The 17,334-nt window shown below is 32.0% G+C and overlaps 2 protein-coding genes and 1 long non-coding RNA gene across 5 annotated transcripts in view; 2 read left to right on the top strand and 1 right to left on the bottom strand.

Annotated features, from left to right (window-relative positions):
* LOC111512513 (GDNF-inducible zinc finger protein 1) overlaps positions 1 to 5,415 on the bottom strand; it is a 73,147-nt gene extending 67,732 nt beyond the window's left edge. For both annotated transcript variants that reach the window (XM_023168649.2, XM_023168644.2), the window contains exons 1-3: positions 5,138 to 5,415; positions 1,462 to 2,026; positions 882 to 956 (exon numbers count right to left, since the gene is read on the bottom strand). In XM_023168649.2, the coding sequence (XP_023024417.2) occupies positions 882 to 956; positions 1,462 to 2,026; positions 5,138 to 5,329 (832 nt within the window). In that variant the 5' untranslated portion in view covers positions 5,330 to 5,415. The remainder of the gene's footprint in view (positions 1 to 881; positions 957 to 1,461; positions 2,027 to 5,137) is intronic.
* On the top strand, positions 1,592 to 3,297 carry LOC111512512 (uncharacterized). Its single transcript, XR_002723082.2, has 3 exons — positions 1,592 to 1,728; positions 1,799 to 2,008; positions 2,201 to 3,297. It is a non-coding gene; the product is annotated as an uncharacterized lncRNA (long non-coding RNA).
* Positions 5,416 to 6,047: 632 nt separating the features above from the next.
* Positions 6,048 to 17,334, top strand: part of LOC111512509 (gametogenetin-binding protein 2-like) — a 32,574-nt gene continuing 21,287 nt past the window's right edge. The window contains exons 1-3 of one of the 2 annotated variants that reach the window (XM_074175151.1): positions 6,048 to 6,066; positions 7,314 to 7,504; positions 11,704 to 11,844. In XM_074175151.1, the coding sequence (XP_074031252.1) occupies positions 7,320 to 7,504; positions 11,704 to 11,844 (326 nt within the window). In that variant the 5' untranslated portion in view covers positions 6,048 to 6,066; positions 7,314 to 7,319. Of the gene's footprint in view, positions 6,067 to 6,903; positions 7,144 to 7,313; positions 7,505 to 11,703; positions 11,845 to 17,334 lie in introns of those variants that run through there. The other variant, XM_074175150.1, reaches the window with a different exon arrangement.

Raw genomic sequence — 17,334 nt, 5'->3', positions numbered from 1 at the left:
GCATATTAACGGAAGTTAACATGTCCGTTAACATTTTTAAAAGTTAACTTAAAAGTTAATTCGTTATCAAAATGTTAACTTCGTTAATTAACGATTAACGGATTAACGAGTTAATGCCCAGCTATGCCTATGAGAGTGTAGAAATAAGTAAACACAATAATATTATGAATAACGATGACGGACCTATACCAAAGAGCATACTGTTTGTTAAAATAAAATAAAATAAAATAATGTTGTTGGGTTTACTGATTACTACATAAGGACACATTGAAAAAATAAATTTGGATAGACAATATTGTGAAATTAATTTTTATATATCTGAAAATTGTTTTATATAAACATATATTGTAAAATAATTAGATAAGGCAAAATTGTAAAATTAATTTAGGTTGGTATGCCTGGATGGTTTACCTGTATGAGTTATCTTTATAGCATAAATAGGATTAGCTCGCAATAGTCCTTAGTTTTAATCTTCCTCTTTAAAGATGATCACTTGGTGATCGAAACACGTGTCCAGGTGTTAAAAATAACGATTTGGTGTTGGGGAAAAAACTCCAGTAATATTCAATACATCTTTTCATCGAATGCAGTAAAATTTTTGAATTTTTTTAATTACAATTACACTAATTACACGTCTTCTTCTTAATATTATATGTCAAATATCAATAATGAAAAATATACGTGATTATAAGCAATTCTTGTTGTGAATATGAATTCAAAAAATGATTTTTTAATTCTTATCAGCCATGAAATCTGAATGAGGAGCATCACACGAATTCAAGGAAAGTCATGTACCCAGATTATGTAAATTAAAACCAAAATTTTTCTTGGTGCACTAAAAATGTATTAAATGAGAATTGAAAAATTTGCTAATTACTCACCTTGTCCAAAAGGTTCCTGTTTAATAACGTCCTTTCCATTGAAACCCGTTATTTGAGGAGTAACTTCCACTCCATCTAAAGAAAAAAATTTCAATCAATTGATCTATTCATTCATGGGGAAGTCCCAATTAATATGCAAGATTCTAGATATATCAGACGGAACATAAATATTAGCTTAAGAAAAAATAGTTAGTTGCGAAAGGTGCAGTGCAAACAATAGTGAGACAGTGAATAATAATAACAATCACTTTCAGCAGTACCATGCCATTAGACAACATATAGGTAGGGTCAACTTCATTGAAAATGAAAAGTTTCTAAGAGATTTATTTTTTCAGTCATCATCTTGATTTCCACCCACAAATGTTCCTCATTATGAAAAGTTAATCTCAACACTGATCCTCATAGGCCCTCTCAAAACCATTTGGGTCACTATTATTACTTCGATATACGTTCTCGGGATTTTATCACATTATTATATACTCAAGTCATTTGCTTAGAAAAATTTAAAAAATTATAGACTTGCACATTTTGACATTAAACTTGGTCCACTTGGGATAAATACACATCGATAGTAACTCACCTGGTAATTCGGTTAAGTCTGCTGTTGGATAAAAATGTGACAAACCATCAGTCTCATTTTCATCAACATCTTCATCTCCCTCATCACTCAAATAGTCAGGAAGCTCTACTTTTGGCTGTATACTTTTCAGTGTTTCCATCTGATTGCAATTCTCAATAAAAGCGAAAGGATTGATTGCTTCCTCCTTTTTCAAATGGAATAGCTGAGGTTCAGACTTACAAACCCTCTTCAAAGGTGGACTTGACTCATTTGGTAAGCTGATATCAGGTAAATCTTGACTAGATGTTACGGTACTTGAAGATGATATTGCTGGTGTTTTACATAAATTATTTTTCAGTATGGAACTTTTTTGATGGTTTGAAAATAGGGTGTCTCCATCATTTTTGAAGTCTGCTGAAGTATCTGTCAATCCACGAATTTTCAGAGATTCTGCTGTTTTGAGAAATGTTGATAAATGAGCTTGGGCTATATTCACTTCTCCTGCGTACATGAACTCCATTAATGCTATAATGTGACGAGCCTCCACATCTCGCATGAAAATAATGGGGTGAGAGCATGGGTTTGTCTGAAAAAAGTTGGAAATTTTGTTACAGTATTTCTATACAAATTTACAAGTCAGTTTTGAATATCAAAAGACAAATATATGTCATACATGTTGTCATTTGTGTCCTTATATAAGATACATAGATAGATAGATAGATATCCTTTATTAGTTCTTTGTAATAAAAAACCTTCTCAGGTGTAAAACATGTCAATTACAGTAAACATTATAGAAGTAGTAGAAAATCATGATGCAGTGTCATTAATATTGGTTAAGCATATAAGAATATAAATGGACACAGATGTATGAATGACAAGGTACATTCTTCATTATCATAGAAGACAAAGTTTTGAGAGATTCAAGTATTTTGTTATAAATATTAATGATTTTCGCCTTATTATTTCTTTGTCACAGATTTTCATAAATTTCAACTGGGTATTTATTTCTCTAAAAATGCTAGTGTTAAACCAAAATGTAAAGTTTTGATGACAAGTTGTAGGTAGTAGGTTTTAAAATTAAATCTTTAGATTGTTAACATACAGTATCAAATACCTTAAGAAAATCAACTTTCAATGGCAAAGTGACATCCAATGATGGTTTTTCTGAATTTGTTTATTATCTATAAATTACTAATCACTTCTTTCTATTTTCTTGTGTACCTCTAATATATATTACATATAATATTACACATATTTTCATAAAACTTTATGATTAACGGAAAAACAGATTTTACAGATTTTAGATATAAAAATTGAGTGTCGTGATTCAAGCCTCCTATCAACATTAGCTCACTAGCATCTGCCATATCATGTATAAATCAAATGAACAGAAAGGTTCCTTTGTATAACTCATATATTCGGGGGTATATACTACAAGTTCAACATTAGTTTTCCTAAAACATATGACATCTTCGAGCAAATATTTGAAGACAAAAATACCGTGTTACAACGATCTTCATCTTAAAAACTTAGAGGGTTCATTAACCAGTATAAATAGTGATTCATACTGTGAGCTCACTTGAGTAGTTGCAATATTCATTGTTGGTAGAATAAAGATTTTTTTTCGTCCACTTGATCAAGAATGAGTTATTTTACATGAATGACTATATCTGATCTAAGGGAATGGCTATTTTATGTTCATGTTGTGTTCTCTAGTTCAGCTGTACCAACATATCTTTTTATTTCCTCGTGCAATTCTTTTTATTCTATTTTAAAACACGATGCTGCATAATGAAATATTGAGATGGTTTTCTGTTTTTCTTTTGGATTGATTAAATGGTTTTACAAACCTACTGCAGTCCATTATCTTCATTTCTACTATTTTTCATTCAGTTCATTTACATTTGTTTGTTAGTTTTGATTTTCTCAGTTAGTATTTCCATTTAGATATTTGTAATAACCAAATAGAGTAAGACACTACAAAATATGATTAATAATTGGTAATATGCCACTTGCTGCATTTAGCTGGAAATTTCCTTTGAAGAAGACAGATCACTTACATGTTTTTGAGAGTTATGTTCCCCTCTTATCTAATATTAAATAAGCAGGCAAAATTGAACGAAGATATGTATCTGAGAATCTTAGAATCTCCAAACTAATAAAAAAAGCAAAAAAACTAAGGATGCAAAAAAACAAAGGATGCAAAACTTGTCACTTTTGATAAATTCAGATTGTCACAACATACTGAATACATGTTTAACAACGATTTTTTGATAAGGTTTCAATACCTGTCGTTGTTATGCTCTATGATTTCTTTTTCAGTAACTATTTTTCACTCCCTCTCAATTGACAGGATCTTCAGAATAAAAGGTGGGGAAGGCGAAATCAAAGATCATTTGTTAAAATGTTTATCAAAATTTAAATTGAAGAGGTTATATTTTTAGAAGTGACTAATTTTTGGGAGAGTTTTTGGCCTTCTTTCTTTCTTTCTTTATCAAAATTGTTATTACTGCCAACATTATTCTAGGTGTTTCTTTGCAATAAGTGATTTTTTATTCTACTGGTTACAGTTTGAAATAAAAAAATATCACTTTTGTTGAAAACCAAGTAAGCATAACTTTTTTTACCTAAACAACTGAAATCTAAACTACCACTTTTCTTTTTTCTCAATATGCATTTGTCCACTCAATCAGTTGCCTACATATTGGAAACTTAGCAACAAGCAGTCAATAATAGAAAGTGAAATGTCTTCTAAGTTATACCTAAATCAATAGAATGTCAGGTTCCACTTTTAAAAAATTCAGCTCCCCTTTAACAATCAATCGTTTCCACTAATATTCTGGCTAATATAGACTCGATCACAAAAGTATTTGCTTATGTAGGCCATGAATATCTTCTATTTATATGTGGATAGTAGAAACTCACAATAACAGTAATAAGCTTATAAAAAATCAAGTTATCGTGACTTCAGTGCACAACCAATCATAGTTTTCTGTTTCCACTAAACAGTTTACCTAATGGCGACATGCTTCATTTAACAATAATTTCTTCAAACATGTTCATTACTAACAACTACTTTTTGTTGTTAATGAATATGCCTGAAGAAGCTGTGTATAATTAAACACGTGTTGAAAATCTCACAATGAAGTGTTGTTTTAATTCAAATATCAAAGATCTCTCACACTTTGAAAAAAAAAATTACAGATACAAATATGTAGCGATATACATATTTTATATTAATCCTTGTTTTGGGATACCTTATTTAAACTTGTGAACCTAAAAAGATGAATTGGTTTTTGAACAATAGTGGAATTCCAACAAACGACCAATTTTGTTCGACTATGTTGTTTAAATTTTCTATGAATTTTTGAACTACAATGTTAAGTTTTTAAATATATCTCATTTTTACATTATTTATTATTTACTGAACATATTTAACTATTCAAGGTTTGTGAATATTTAAATAAGTTCTTATATTCTTATGCCTTTCTGATTTAGTAAAAGACCTGCTGCAAATGTACTTATGCATAACATAGTTAATAAAATATATCTATTAATGGAAATAATTGTAAATTTAATTTTTCTAAAACGTCAGTTTCCATAAACAACATCCAATGCACTACTTATACATTTCAATGCACTACTTGTAATAATGGTAGATACAACTTTGAAGCCAGCAACAACAAATTATTCTTACTTTAAACAGTTCTTTGAAAAACGGACTACAAGCAGATAATACAACTTTATGACCCTGTAATCTCTGCCCTTCACAGGCAATTGTCACATCAGTAAAATCCTCGTCGTCGCGCAATGTTTCAAATTGAGAAGTTATGTTTGCTTGAAAATTATTCCATCTCAAACAAAATTGTTGATCGCCCGCCAAAGACATTCTCTATTTCACTGAACTCAATTATCATTTATAATACTAAGAAAATAAATTTTAAAACGTTTGGCTTAAATACCATCTCAAAAATAAACTACCTTTTAACTTTAATCAATATATGTCTTTCTTTTGACCAACCAAGAAAAAGAAGGTTTCCCTATTTCTGTCTGGGAAAATTGAAACAGTTTCTTCTTCATTCTAAGAGTCTTCATTTCAAAGTTGATCCTCAAAACTCTTTTATTTGGAAGCCGTAAAATGAATACTACCAAGTAAATGTTTAACGCAACGTACTCTTCCCTATATAACCTTCAATTAAACAATTCAAATAAACAATAACTCAAAAATCACATTTACCATCGCGGTCAGGGCGACATCTATTGAGAAATTAAAATAATAGACCAAGGACAATCCACAGAACTGTTGTTTCTTTGTATATAGGGTTATACTAAGGTTGTTTTTACTTCAAACAAAGACTTTTTCGGTAGCTTCCTACCGAGGAACCTACGGTGTTAGCGAAACGCGTCTATGTTTGTGCTTCCAAGAGAAGAGAGACAAATTTGTATCCCTGAGGGCTGATATATTTTCAGGAAAAAGGTCTATCTGTAGTAATTTGGGGGTTTTGATCCCGAATCTGAAAAAAATTTCAGCCTATTTTGCCCCCTAGCGTGATTTACCGTATAAATGGGTTCTTCCATCGCAACTGGCGGGCAGTAAATATCACTTAGGCCAACACCATTTAGCCGGTAAGTGTATTTTCAGCATGTTCATCAATCCTGCAAGTTTCATCATTCTACCCTGATAATTACGGAAGTTATGGGGTGCTTCCATGAAATGTGAAACAAATTTGGATTTTTCAAGGTTGATATTTTTTCAGTAAAAAGTGTACCTGTAGTAATTTAGGGGGGTTCTGATCACAAGTCTGAAGAAATTTTCAACCTATTTTGCCCCCTAGTATGATTTAACGAAAAAATGGGTTCTTCCATCGCGACTGACGGGCAATATATATCACTTATGCCAACACCGTTTAGCCGGTAAGTGTATTTTCAGTATTATCATCAATTGCCAGTTTGTTACCTACCTTGATAATTACGGAAGTTACGGGGGTGCTTCCATGAAAAATGAAACAAATTTGGATTTTTCAGGGTTGATATTTTTTCTGAAAAAATTTGGGGGTTCTGATCACGAATCTGAATAAATTTTCAGCCTATTTTGCCCTTTAGTATAATTTTCCGTAAAAATGGATTCTTTCATCGCGAATGGAGGTCCGTGTATATCACTTTGGCCAACACCATCGAATCGGTAAGTGTATTTTCATCAATCCTGCAAGTTTCATCGTTCTACCTTGATAATTACGGAAGTTACAGATGTGCTTCCATGAAAAGTGAAATACATTGTATAATACATGAATTTCAGTAATCATTGTAAGACGAAGAATTATATCAGAACTGTATCCGTACCTATTGGTGTCGTTTTTACGTTAATTGAACACCAAACTTCAATCGTGCCATGCTTATATTTCCGTGACTTCTCACTTTCTTGTTTTCGCTACTACAACTACTTTTCTGTTCCGTGTTTCATGTTTCGTGTTCATGATAGATTCATTGCAAATGGAAGTAGTTGTCATTTTATGAAGTGTCTTTATTTATTTTATATCCTGAAAATTCATCAACTTATTGGAAAGAGTAAACGTTCTATCAGGGACCTGAAAATTCATTGATATGAATAATAAAGAAAAACTGCCCAAACTGGTTGATGTTTTTCGTCCAACGAACCCTCTTAGTAGGAGGCAACTGCCCTTAGTTGTTGATGAAAATTTAACGGTAAAGAAAACTTCATCAATGGAAAATTTTCAATTAATAATCATAATTGCCCTCATTTTATAGATATTAATTCATGGTGGGAGGAAAATCCTCGGAGAATGTTTAATACTAATGATATTACTCATTTTTTTAGCCCTAACCACAAAACTTGACCTAGAATTTCTTTTCAGTTGGTTATGGATATAAAAAGTTCTGGAATCATTTGTGATAATCAACTGTTACGTGGAAAGGAATTGGAGGAGTTTGCTTGCAAGTGGGGAGTCTTGTCTTCGCAAGAATTACATAGCGCTCTTCAAATTACAAAATCTCAACTTATGCACGTATTGAATCAAAATGTTCCATGTGTTGGATGTCGAAGAAGGTGAGATGTACAAATAACTAAAATTTGATAATGTGTGGAAGCAGTTGATGAATGAGCCAATTTGACCCTTGATTACACTGGGAAGTACTAAATTTATATTCATGAGATGAAAATTCCCTGGATCAACAATACTGACAATTTGCAATAATCATGTTTCATAGCAAAATTATTTAAATTTCAATGAATGTTTATTCATTCATGTTTACTTGGTGGTTATTTGGTTATTGGGCTGATGCTCATTTCTAAGAAATATTTCATTATACTGACATATTTTTAATAAAAGGTAAAACTGGAACATCTGGCTTGGAATGACTCCAAAACAAACACTATTCCCAATCACCAGAACTGCAATACTGTTCTCGACGCTTATTTCACCAATCAAATTGGTGTTTTCTGATAATTAGAAACACATCTTCATTGTTATATACTGGGTATATATATTCACTTGACAGTTCTATTCTTTTTATACACAACATGTAATTACGTCACAATTTTATCTTTGGGAAAATTGTACTTTATGGGATACTCACGGATTTTTGCGATTTTTTCTGGAATGACACTATATGATGGTAGGAATTCAAAACAACTAATTTTTTTTCAATCAGACTCAATTAGTTTTTGAGATATAGCCTGTTGAAGTATCAAAATGATGTCTTTTTTTTTCAGCATTGACATTTTAAATATTGAGATACAGAGAACAATCGAACAAAAAAATGACAGCCTCTTTCTGTGTATGAAATGCATTGACTTTGACGCCGAATTGAATATTTTATTTTTGAAAAACTATCTATCCTTAACATCTAACCTGACCTTCGAATTCTAAAACAAACATATTTTCAAATATTTAATTTTTAATCTGTATATCCTCAACATCTAACCTGACCTCCGAATTCTGAGAGGAACGTAGTTTGGATTATTTAATATTTAAAAAAAATCAACATCTAACCTGACCTCCGAATCCGAAAAAAAACGTATTTTCGAATATTTAAAGGTATAGAAAAAAGTGGGATGATATGGAAAAAGATGGGTGAACAAAAAATATTAAAATTGCAATTGTATGACATCATACAAACCTTGACAGGCTATATCTTAAAAACTAATTGAGTTCAACTAAAAATAAAAAGTGTTCTGAATTCCTACCATCATGTAGTATCAACCCAGAAGAAATCGCGAAAATCCGTGAATATACCATAAAGTACAATTTACCCCTATCTTTCCCAACAAATTACATCATAATTGTTTATGATTTTGCATGTTTATGGCAATTTCACAAGGGACTTTTTCAGTGATTGTGAGGGTAGTGTTACAAAATTAAACAAGAAATGAAGTCACTGTAGAATTTATATGAGTATTGGAAAGATAACAAAGTTACCTTCTTTAGTGCCATTCAAAATATACCTTCCACAATTTCAATGAAGGCTTAATGAACAAGTTGTATCTATTTGTGGAAATGAATAAACATGTACGTCTTTTTTTGATATGCTATAACTGAACACATTACATGACCTATTAATTAACAAAATGTATTCAGTTCACTATGTCTTCTTATAATAGAGTGCTCATCGGTATTTTGTAAGGAAATTGAATGTATTATAATTGTTCCCAGTGAAATACTTGATATTGTACAAAATAATTTCAGGAAATATGATACAATACTATGTGGTGATTTCAATATCAATCTTATGATCCAAATAATGCAACCACACAGTCTTTTCTACACCTCTTATTAACATATAATCTGCACAAACAAATAAATGAGCCAACAAGAATAACATCAAGATCTTCACTACTGGATAATATTTTTATAAACTTCGAAAACGATCATCCTGGAGAAGTTATTACCTCTGCATTATCCAATCATGAGACTCGAATGCTCAGAATTGAAAGATCAGGAAAAACTGAAACTAAAAAACAAATACAAAAATAAGAAAAGAGTATTCTCAGATGCTAAGCTTGATCAATCGAAGAATGAATTGAGAAATATTAACATTTATCGACTTTATTCCCATGAAAATCCAAATGAAGCTTATAACTATTTCACTGGAGTCCTCAGACAACTAATGAATATAGTCACATTACTAAAATCTTGTAAAGCAGACACCAACTTGAAAAATAGAGATTGGATTACTATAGGAATAAAGACATCAAGCAAACGTAAACAACATTATACAGATTACTGATTACTGGTTCAGGCACTAAGACACCTATGTCAGTATCGGAAAACATTTCTCCAGATATAACTAATAAACACTAGCTCTAAATGAGGTGAATCAGTACTTTATTATTAACTGCACAGCTTTGAATGGTGTAAATAAAAGCAAAAGTATTTTGAACCTCCATCTATTGATAAAAGCATATTCTTTCTCCCAACAGATTCAAAACAAGTTTATGATACTATTCTGAAGTTAAAAAATAGTAAAGCAGTAGGTGAAGATGAAATACCAACTAAATTACTGAAACATGTAGTATATGAGATATGTGAACCTATTGTACACATAGTTTAAAAATCTGTTTGAATCTGTCAACTTATCATTTTTGACAGGTATTTTTCCTGATAATCTAAAAATTGCCCATGTCATGAAATAATTAACTATAGGCTCATTGCAATATTGTCAAATGTTAGTAAAATCTTTGAAAAAATAATATACAATAGACTGATAACACATATATGCAGAATGGATTTAGAAGAAAAAAATCGACTACTCGAGCTAACTATCAAGCTATCAAGTAAGGTAATTGAATCTATCAATAGTAAAAAGACTACAACAGCTGTCAATCTGGACTTGTCCAAGGCTTTTGACAGTGTTGACCATAGACACAAAACTGTCGTTCTACGGTATCAGAGGGCTGCCACTCGAACTAATTGCGTCCTATTTGAAAAATAGACAGCAATGTGTTATTGAAAGGGATACTGATGGAAATCTAATGAAATCAGAAAATATTGTAAGAGGTGTACTCCAGGGGTCAGTGTTGGGCCCACTACTATACATTATTTAAACTAACAATGTGCCTGAAGTTGTTGATGAATACATTGTTCAGTATGCCGATGATTGTTCTGTGGTTTTCACTTCAACCGATCACAACTACCTACAGGCAAATATTGTTTTCAAGCTAAAGATTCTGGAGGAGTACTTTACATCACACAATCTCAAACTGAACAAAACCAAGACACAAATCATATCTTTTACCCAAAACGGCATAAATAATACTTTTAGTGATGGTGTAACTATTTTAGAACCAGTGACCCAACTCTCCTTTCTTGGAATTTTAATTGACTCAAAGCTGGACTGGAGCCACATAGATAAAGTGGCAACACAAATGTCAACATGTTCTACACCTGAAAAGGTTTTTTATTACAAAGAACTAATAAAGGATATCTATCTATCTATCTTATAGATATGTTAATTCAGCCTTCTATTGAATTAAGGAAGATAAATTCAAAAGACAGTAAAAAAGATGGCATTTCTTATCTTTTCAATAGACATGTTCATCCGAAATAAATTTTTCCAATCACCAGAAATGTAATAACCTTCTCGACACACGTTTCAACTTGGTTAGTGAAAGATTTAGTTTTCTTAATCTCCTGAAGACGCCAACTTGGTTGGTGAAAAGCACGTCAAGAAGATTATTGCATTTCTGGTGATTGGGAAAAATGTTTGTTTTGAATTTATTCTACGTCAGAGGTTCTAGTTTTATCTTTTAATAGTCACTAAACAAGTTGGCGTTATTAGGAGAAAAACTGTATGGAAAACTTGGTTGGTGGAACGTACGTTGAAACTAGTTTTGCAGTTCTGATGTGTGGGAACAATAATCATTTTGAATTTATGGGCCATTGTCAAATAATTGAAGATGGTAACTCTAGAAAAACCTGGAGCATTTACATTTGCAGTTTGAAGCATATGAAATAAATTGCTACAATGATTCACCTAGATATGTTGCAAAGTTTGACAATAACTAATCGTTTGTTAACTTCTATGCAAGATCTACACATCTTTGTAAAGAAATTATTTCAAACTATTTGCTCTCTTCCTTCCTTTGGAGGTTTCTCCCAATTCTTTGTATCAAGATGGAGAAGTGAAAGTCAAAAAGCGTTTTTCCCAATAAATTTGTATCTTATATTATGTATCTGGGGATTGTTGTCTTATGAATAGATGTAAGTCACTTTTGTAAATATTTTAATCAAATCAATATGTTTTCAGTGTCGATAGACTATATTATCAATTATTCCAATTTGGACATCCTACCTTAGATCCACTGGTAGTGAGACCTGACGGAACTATTAGTATAAAGGAGGATAGGCTTTCCTATCCTGTTTTAGGATCCATATTTCACGATCATGCGTAAGTATTATAGGTTATGTATTGAAAACATTCAACTTTATTTTTGAATATTTGTATTTAACCTTCTAAAATTCTCTGGGCACGCATAGTATTCAAAAGTTAATTTTTTGCTTATTTTGAAGTATTATGATATCATTATCATTTATTGGTGTCATGAAATTACAAATGCGTACACAAATCATATAGTTGATTCGATTTCCACTATTTTTTAATTCATTTCATTTTGGGAAACATGATTCTTTTGTCTTTACTAGTTCATAGATAGAATGAATAACCAGAAAATAATGTGAATGTTTCAGTGTTTTATTTTATATTATCATTGTCAGTAGCCGGGTGGTTCTACATGGGTGCTTTGTTCACTTAGTCGATCGGTCAATGGTTCAAGCTCCAGGCTGAACGCCTGATTTTCACTTGCTAACGTTCAACCCGTGTTAGGAATCACAGGTTGAAAGGTAAGACCTCGTTAATCCATAGCTCGCACAAGTTTAGACTTCTGAGGGTTGTCGTTCTTAGGGGTACAATAGCTGGTTAACGGAAAAAACATACATAACATAAACATATTGTGGATTTGATCAATTAGATCTTTCAATTTGTTTTCCAGTTCTATTAATTTTAATCATATCTTCAATAATCTGTTCATCGATCCGAAACAACATTCTTCACATTCGTCATTCCTTCTATTAGCATTCACCATTTCATCTATTAACTTCTAGAGTCACTATAAGTAAATGATAACAAGTATTTGCTCACTTGCTCCATTTCAGACACTACCATGTTTCACTCTTTGGATCTCACATTCCAGATTCCTGTCCTGATCATACTGAAACATTCATAGAGGTTTCCACGAGAAGTATAACTTCAGCAACATAGTACTAATTAGTAGTACTAATTAGTACTATGTTGCTGTATCGCTGTTGTTCCAATGTTTTGACAGAATCAAAATCAACGAAATTAGGCGTGTGGAGCGTTATAGAACAGTGCTTGTAAAAATTTGTTCTACAGCGCCATCTAGTGGCGAGTTACAGTTACATCACATCACACTTATGGTATGAAACAAAATTGAACTAGGGACTTGTCCAAAATGATCCATCAAATAAATTGTCTTCTATTAGGGTTTAAAATAAATTCATACAGTATTGTGCATTATGTTCACGTGATATAGACCCCCAAGATTCTATCCTCTGATTGTGCATGCTTTTTCCATACAAAAAAACATGGTCGATTTGTTGATTCAGCAAATACTTCATGAAAGGCTTTTTGTATCCTCTCCATTACTCCATTTTCAGTGCCCATATAGGTTCGTAAAGTTCTGGGACATCCTCCATTGGACTTCACTGTTTCTAAGAAATATCCTCCAATTACCTAGGACATTTTGAATTCATGTGAAAAAAATGTAATCGGCAGCTAAACGAACATCAGAGAGAAAATCAACTTGTATTATTCAATTCTATTGTTTCGATCATGACAAATGTGACGATGATATGATCTTCAAAATAACAAATTTTTTGAAGTGCAAAGATGAGAAATAATAAATAGTGTGGTAAAATTTAATGAAATATCGTTGACATGAGCATCTTCAAAAATGTGCATTCAAGTGAAATATTTGTTTTGGTTTCAACATCAGTTCGAAATGATTATTCTTAAAATTATTAATTGATTCAGAATTAATGATTTTTTCTAACCTTGGGGTCGCTTGAGGTTGATTCCACTTTCAACCACTGATTTGCCTCGGAAAACCATCTATACAGCTTTTAATACAGATTCCGTAGGGCTTTAATTTATCATATGAATCGACATGCCATAGAGATAATTTGGACCTTTATTGTTGTATTGCCTGCAACAAAGCAGATTTCTTTTGCGCACTCCAACTGGATCCAGTAAACTAAGGAGTTCTCGAACAACTTGCTGTGTTACAATAAAATTGTTCTCTAAGCAACGTAAATGCATCCATTTGTAACCATGAAGTTGACCAGAAATGTTCAATTCGTTTTCTATGAATACCACTACATCTTCTGTTCTTGAAAAATATTTACGTCTGTAAAGTTCCATTTCAAATAACCTTCTCTTCAAGGCCCGAAGAGAAATTTGTTCTTTATGCAAAACATTCAGAAATGTTAAAATTTCTTTATGTTGGAATCCCTAACGAAAAGTACAAAGCAACAAGACCATAAAAGTCATCATTATTAGTCTGAAAAAAAAAATTACTAATTAAGTGACTCATGTTTTGGACGCTAACACCGGTCTTTATCATGTTCTTTGCATTATACAGTATGGATACATAATATATTTGGAACAAACTTCAAGGAGTTATAAAGCATTTCAAAAACACAATAAAAAATGAAACAAATGACCAAAAAATAGTGTGTAAATTGAGATTTATGAAAAAAATCAAGTATCTCGACAGGTTTACTATGTTTATTATCAAAATACTTGTTTCTTTTGAGGAATCATTCTATTCAGTAAGTTATACTTTTTTGCCATCCGAGTTTCCCCAAATTTTTATGTTACAAGTAAAAATATGGACATTCAAATGTGTATAAATAAGTAAAACAGTTATGGACATACCGTGCAATTTGATATTTTTCAGATATTCAAAACTTAGAAACATAAAATATATAATCAGATAACGAGAAAATTTGATTAGTCACCAATATTTTGTTATAATTTTTGTAAATCAAGTTAAATTAAGAGTTTTTTTGTATTCCACCAGTTGCATTTTTGAGTATATACTGAATAACTGAATAAGTGTAAAACATTTAAGGGGGTGATTCATCATCGAAAAAAAGATAGGATCTTTCATATAAAGAAACTTCATTGGATCATCCCTTGTTAAGATACAGCCCCTTAAAGGGGGCACATAAAATTTGTATAACAATTTTTTTCACAAGCACTGAAAAAGTTAAAATATTGAAATTAACCTGACGTTTTGTACTACCAAAAAGACACTTAGCCAGTAATTTATTTGGTTTACCCCATGGCTGTAAGGGGTGGAAAACGCAACCCCTAAAATTTATTTCTTATGTAACTTTTTGTCTCATTATTTGTTTACCGTTTAAAAATTTATTTCCGATAGCCTGTTTCATTCTAACAAAGAAAGTCTCTTGGGTTTTTTGCCCAACATAAACCAGTTCGCAGCAAAAAATTATTTTACGAACAACTACAGAGATACATCGTCATAAATGCGAACTGGATTTATTGTTATTTTGTAGTTAGTACCTGCATTAAACGATTAAAGGGTAATAAACAAAACTAATTTATCAATAACAAAACACACAACATTATAGAAATCATAGTAAATGTTCAATATGTCTACCTTCAGACATTACGCATACGTCTGGACGTCGGCGCATTGAGCCACGTATTCGCTCAAATATTCTTGGAGTCTCTCTGATTACCCTGCACGCATCGATGATGCGGTTTCTTAAGTCCTCTACATCGCGAACAGGAGTACGATAAACCAAATGTAAATGGCCCCAAATAAAGAAATCGAGAGGATTGAGATCCGGGGATCGAGCATATGTTTCAGTTAAATGCTGACGTGCTACTTGACTAAAATGTGCGGGAGCCCCATCATGCATAAAAACATATCTCTTCTGACGCCCAAAGGAACTTCCTCCAGCAGTACTGGGTGCACTTCTCTTAAAAATTGAACGTATGCCTCACCATTTGATCGAGGAGGTAGAAAATGAGGCCCAATTAAATCATCCCCAATAACTCCGAGCCATACGTTGAAAGAAAACTGTTCTTGATGGTTAGTTTCGATAATAGCGTGAGGGTTTTCATCAGCCCATATGTGGTAATTATGAAAATTAATAATCTTGTCCCGAGAAAAACTACATTCGTCTGTGAATTCTATCGTCTTCAGAAAGTCACAATTTCTTCTAATCATTTCCAGCATCCAAATGCAAAACTCAAGACGGTTCGGAAAGTCTCGCGGTAACAGTGCCTGTACTCGTTGCAGATGGTAAGGGTATGAGAGTTGTTCCTTTAAAATTCGAAATACCGTCATATGATCAACATTTAGCTGGAAAGCAATCTTTCTAGTACTGGTAGTAGGTTGTTCTTTAATCAAATTAAGTACTGCTTCCTCAAGCTGTGGTGTTCGTACTTCTCGATGGCGACCAAAATCCTGCGTTCTTTTGTCGAATGAACCATATTCTCGTAATCGTTGATGAAGTCGAGCAAATATTCTATGTGAAGGATGCTGCCATTGAGGATACATTTCAGCATATCTTCTAGAAGTTTCTAACCCATTCCCCTGTGACAGACAGACCGTAAACGTAATGCATATCATCCATTTTCTCAATTGTGTATGCCATTTTAATAACAAGTGAATTATTAAAGTAACAAATTAAGAACAGAACAACAACACACGATTAGTGTTGATTCAATTTCGAAAATTCACAAACTGACAGCGTCATACCAATTTAATTGTCACTATGGCTAATAGCGACCTACTAGATAGATTAGTTTCGTATTTTCGCATTTATGACGATCTCTGTAGTTGTTCGTAAAATAATATTTTGCTGAGAACTGGTTCATTTTGGGCAAAAAACCCAAGAGACATTTTTTGTTTAGAATGAAACAGGCTATCGGAAATACATTTTTAAATGGTAAACAAATAATAAGACAAAAAGTTACATTGGAAATAAATTTTAGGGGTTGCGTTTTCCACCCCTTACAACCATGGAGTAAACCAAATAAATTTCTGGCTAAGTGTCTTTTTGGTAGTACAAAACGTCAGGTTAGTGCTTGTGAAAAAAATTGTTATACAAATTTTATGTACCCCCTTTAAGGGGCTGTATCTTAACAAGGGATGCTCCAATGAAATTTCTTTATATGAAAGATACTATCTTTTTTTTCGATGAGGAATCACCTCCTTAAATGTTTTACACTTATTTAGTTATACCCTGTATAGTCGTAACAGAAATGATTCAATATATTTCATTTCGAGATGAATGGATATCAATAAAAGAATTGAAATACGTACCTATTGTGAGTTATTGATACTCATATTTCCTTTGAAATTTCAATCATACAACAATTTGACAAACCTCCTGTTAACACCAACTTGTAGTAAATTATAATGCACTCAGGAAACCATACTTCTACTTTTGAGTCAAAATTATGACTTTCAAGTCAAAATTACGAGATAAAAGTCGAAATTAAGAGATAAAAGTCGAAATTATGAGATAAAAGTCGAAATTATGGTAGATCAAATAAACAAATAATCTTTGGCCCTTCTACGCTTCCATATAAAAGTTAGAAGTGTTTTGCGTGTTCGGTGATTTTCTGCTATCTAAAAAAATGGATCAAAGAATTTGCATCAAATTTTTTGTGAAAATGGAATTAGTTGCTCAAAAATACTTGAAATGTGATTGATATTTGGTATCAGAGCTGAATATGTTGTGTAACAACAGTGGTGAACCCTGTGGAACTCCCTGCTCTGGAGTAAATTTGTCTGAAAAACTATTGAATAGTGCAACAACT

Source organism: Leptinotarsa decemlineata, unplaced genomic scaffold (genome assembly GCF_025532065.1).
Source record: "Leptinotarsa decemlineata unplaced genomic scaffold, Ldec_3_MD MMD2_tig00000882_RagTag_RagTag, whole genome shotgun sequence".
NCBI lineage: Eukaryota > Metazoa > Arthropoda > Insecta > Coleoptera > Chrysomelidae > Leptinotarsa > Leptinotarsa decemlineata.
Note: the sequence above shows the minus strand (reverse complement) of the source record. Positions and strands in the feature narration are given on the sequence as shown.